At 41.4% G+C, this 3,903-nt stretch overlaps 1 protein-coding gene across 1 annotated transcript in view; it reads right to left on the bottom strand.

The window, feature by feature from the left end:
- INPP5K (inositol polyphosphate-5-phosphatase K) overlaps positions 1-2,358 on the bottom strand; it is a gene marked incomplete at its 3' end in the record, with an annotated part of 11,190 nt that extends 8,832 nt beyond the window's left edge. Inside the window, exons 1-3 of the mRNA XM_017742956.1 lie at positions 1,920-2,358; positions 1,636-1,743; positions 886-994 (exon numbers count right to left, since the gene is read on the bottom strand). Coding sequence (XP_017598445.1) covers positions 886-994; positions 1,636-1,743; positions 1,920-2,194 — 492 coding nt within the window. The remainder of the gene's footprint in view (positions 1-885; positions 995-1,635; positions 1,744-1,919) is intronic.
- Between the last annotated feature and the right edge of the window lie 1,545 nt (positions 2,359-3,903).

Genomic DNA, 3,903 nt, shown 5'->3' with positions numbered 1-3,903 from the left:
GAATTCTTTTAACTGTGTGTATACAGGGCCTGAATGTCAGCCCACGGCCAGATTTTGAAATTTTATCAGCAGTGACTTAGGCCAGAATGAACAATGTGGGTTTTTTCCTTTTTGTAATTCCCAATGGGTCCTTTGTTTTGTTTAATTACAATTAAAAGAACAGCACAACTACTGAGTCTGATTAGCACGCAGATAATGCAATCACCTCAGCAAAATCAGCCTGAAATAATGCTGGTTTAAAAAAACACTACAAAAGGCTTTTAATTTCTCTTTATTAGAGAAATTCAGGATATCTTTCTACGTTTATTGTTTTCATTATTAAAATAGCCAGTACTTTAGCTGATCTTATGTCCCTGATATGACCCCAAAATCTTGTCATTAAAATTCCCAAATAATATTATAGGTCTTCAACCAAAAATTAAGTCCTCAGGTAAATATATACACCCACTAAAATCCTGTTTTACACATATGCAATTTATTTTCACCTGCAAACAAATTGGAAAAAAAACCAAGATAAAGGAGCCTTACCAATCTTAATGAAAATCACTGCCACTGCTTGGGATATTTATAGTGCAAGACTACATTAGAAGCATCACAATACAGTTCCCCAATACTGCACAGAGCAAAAACCTTTTCTACAAACAAGAGAGAGATAAAGACATTGTGGCCACAAGAAATATGCTGTTCAGTGTAAGTTCACATCACATGAAAAACAGGAAAACACAAGTGTGATGAAGAATCACTTCTAACATACGTGTACCTATGGAAGTGACAGACACCTGCAAAAAACACCATCAACTTATCTTTTATGGAGCATCTGAGGAAAAAAATGTAAGATATTTTCCTTCAGTTGCTGTGACACTTAAGAGAGATGTAAATAATTACCTTGATATACCCCAAGGGAGACAATACAGTCATGAAAAAAACGCTCCATGGATCATCAAATGCCAAGTCAGACAGAAAATTTGTGATTCTTGAGTTCACCTCCTGTAAGCTGAATATATCACAATTACTCACACTGCACCAGTTTGTTTTGGACAGAATTCATAGGAACTTTGCAGAACACAGACCCCAGAAATTTCCTGCTGTTCAGTCTTTCATTCAAGCAGTTTAACCCACACACAAATTTAACACATCTGACACTGAGGAAAATAAAATTAAAGGAGGTTATATACACCTTAAGACAGAGTTTCAGACAATGCCAAACTTAAGATGTGTTGTAACAAATAACCTGAATGTAAGGACTTAAGAATTTCAACAAAGTTTGGAAAACAGAGTGATAAATTGAGACTAACAAGCTTGCACTAACTCCCTTAAAACATCCAGAATTTTCCATAACTTCCATATCAAAATGAGCATGCCTTTACACGCTAACAAGGAAAACAGCAGCCAAAAGTTTTTGTGTGTTTAGAAAAAAGATGTTCTGCATTCTGACACAAAATAGCAGCAGATAACTGCTATAAATCATCTCTCTTCTAAGACAATACTCTAGTTAGACTAAGTTAACTCTTCACCCTCTGGTAGCAATAGTGTTAAACCATCTCCCACATCAGACAGTCCTCCCAAAACAGACCATGTTGAGACCCAGCAGTTTTGCAATGAACTCACAAAGCAAGTTCTTTAATATACACTCACCCTATAATGTACATATCCGTGGTCGGGCCCAGTGAGTTCAGCTGAAGTAAACTCGTGACATCGGGAGGGGGAGAAGCTGTGCCCACATTCCAGGTAACTAAGTGTAGTCTAAAAACAAACAGAAAACCCCAAATTTTTTTTTGCTAAAATTGAAATGTGGATATGCACTCTCCCCTAAGAACAGTCTGATTTCCCCACAGAATTTCTGTCATTTTTCATCAATCAGAAATCTATTTGTCAGCCCCGACACCACCACGAAAACAACCAACTGGAGGGAACAAAACCTGAATTCTTGCCACTTATCCTTCAGCTTTTTCCCCCAGCGGAGGAAAGCTTCATCTAGAGTGCGAGACACTTCTTCGTGGATCTCATCATCCGAGCTGATGTCCTCCACACACGCCATCAGCTGGGCCACCCTGTGCCGGAGCTGCACGCGGCCGCTGGAGCCGGTGCTGCTGATGCTGGCAGAGCGGCTGCGCAAGTTGGGCAGGCTCTCCAAATCGTTCAGGGAGAGCCCCTCGGAATGCTGACATGCATCCTCGCTGCTGAGGGATGCCATCTTCCCGAAGTTAAAGCTATGCCCTGAAGGACTAGCCCATGAAAATCAAGAGATTGATAAGGGTCTTCCAGATCCTGTGGAATTCAGCATTGCTTCCAACACAAAAGGACAAATGTAGGGGCAGCAATGCTGAAAAAAAACTGTGGCGTTCCCACCACACTCACTGGGTTGTTACAAAAGCTGCAATCACGTCCTACCACACACAGTGAATTGTGTTTTTCATAATAGATTTAATGTGGTTAATTCTACAAGCTCAAGGTTTAAAAGAATTTATTGTTGATTTGAATCGATCATGTGCCTGTCTGTAGGCAAGGACAAATGTAATCTCCAGCTCCCAAAAATACAAAGTTCTGATCAGAACCAAGCAAAGCCACTGTTCCTCTCAACATTCACATCATAGGACTCATCTGTTGCTTCTTTACAAAATGGTCATTTCAGTACCAGAACTTCTAAAAGAGATTCACTTTACTGTCAGTCTTGTTACATGACAGACAGGCTTAAAAAATAATAATTATTAATTTTCCATCCATCTTAGGGTTCTACAATGACCTTATAAACACTGATAACCAGTGAATCCCACCAATACACCCATTGTTAAGGCTGTATTTTTATCCCACAATCAACTGCCTGCTCAAGGTGACACACAATGTACGTGGAAAAGCTGGAAAATGACCTTGCATAACACTTTAAAATGATCCATAACTTCCCTCACTAATAGTATATCTTTGTAAGACTACGCTGAAGTCACCCAAAAGCTACTCCAAAACAAATTTCCAGGGGAAAAAAAAAATGTAGGTAGGCTGCAGATCTAATTCTGCCACCAGAGATGTATCACTTTGGAACGCTGTCCAGTTACTAATTTCGTAAGACAATTACCTGATTAAACAAAACTGAAATAATGTTGAAGCCATCAGTCATTACTGACAGAAATTCTCCTAAATACAAGCAACCTACTGAAGTCATTATTTAGCATCAGCGATGCTAATCCTCAAATGATTCTATAGCAGAGAATTTCTCAGCGTCACAGTGCTCATAACACAGCCTTCGAAGGATTTTTGAGATATTTGAACTATTGTCAGCTTGTTGGTTTGGTTTTTTAAGTTTTCCTGTCACAGGCCGTCACCCAAATCCCATCTAAGGAGGTTTCTGTAGGGAATAGAGCCCGGACAGGACACCAGCACTTCTCGCCACAGAACGAAGACGCACTGTAAACACACCGTAAAAGCAGAAGCTCAATATTTACTCAAGCTGCTTCTTCCTAACAGAAAGTGACAAGTTCAGACACCCTGTATATTACAAAAGTGCAGATGCTCGTGCCCTCATTACACATTAACAGAGCTCCGGGAAGTGCCAAGGACCCAGAAAAGCCCCATAAGCCTCCCTGAACCACTCCAGTACCGACCTTCCAAACCAGAAAAATCAGCTTTTCTCCTCTATTTCATATGACTACGCAACGCTGCCAATTTGTGTAACTCCTCGTTAATACGCACAAACACAAGTTTCGCTAATTCTCGGCGATTTACGTAACCGCTTGGGGCCACTTTTCGGAGCTGCCCTCAGACCCGCGCCTCGCGCCCCTCCGCGCGCACCACTCACTTCAACTCCTTCGTGGGAATGCCCGCGGTCTCCATGCCCGGGATTCCCGCAGGGAAGCGCTGCCCAAAGGACCGGGAAGGGGCCGGCGGAGCCCCCCGAGCTCCCCTCACAGG

The sequence above is a fragment of the Corvus brachyrhynchos genome, unplaced genomic scaffold (assembly GCF_000691975.1).
Source record: "Corvus brachyrhynchos isolate BGI_N302 unplaced genomic scaffold, ASM69197v1 scaffold99, whole genome shotgun sequence".
Classification (NCBI taxonomy): Eukaryota; Metazoa; Chordata; class Aves; order Passeriformes; family Corvidae; genus Corvus; species Corvus brachyrhynchos.
This window is presented reverse-complemented; position numbering and strand designations above follow the sequence as displayed.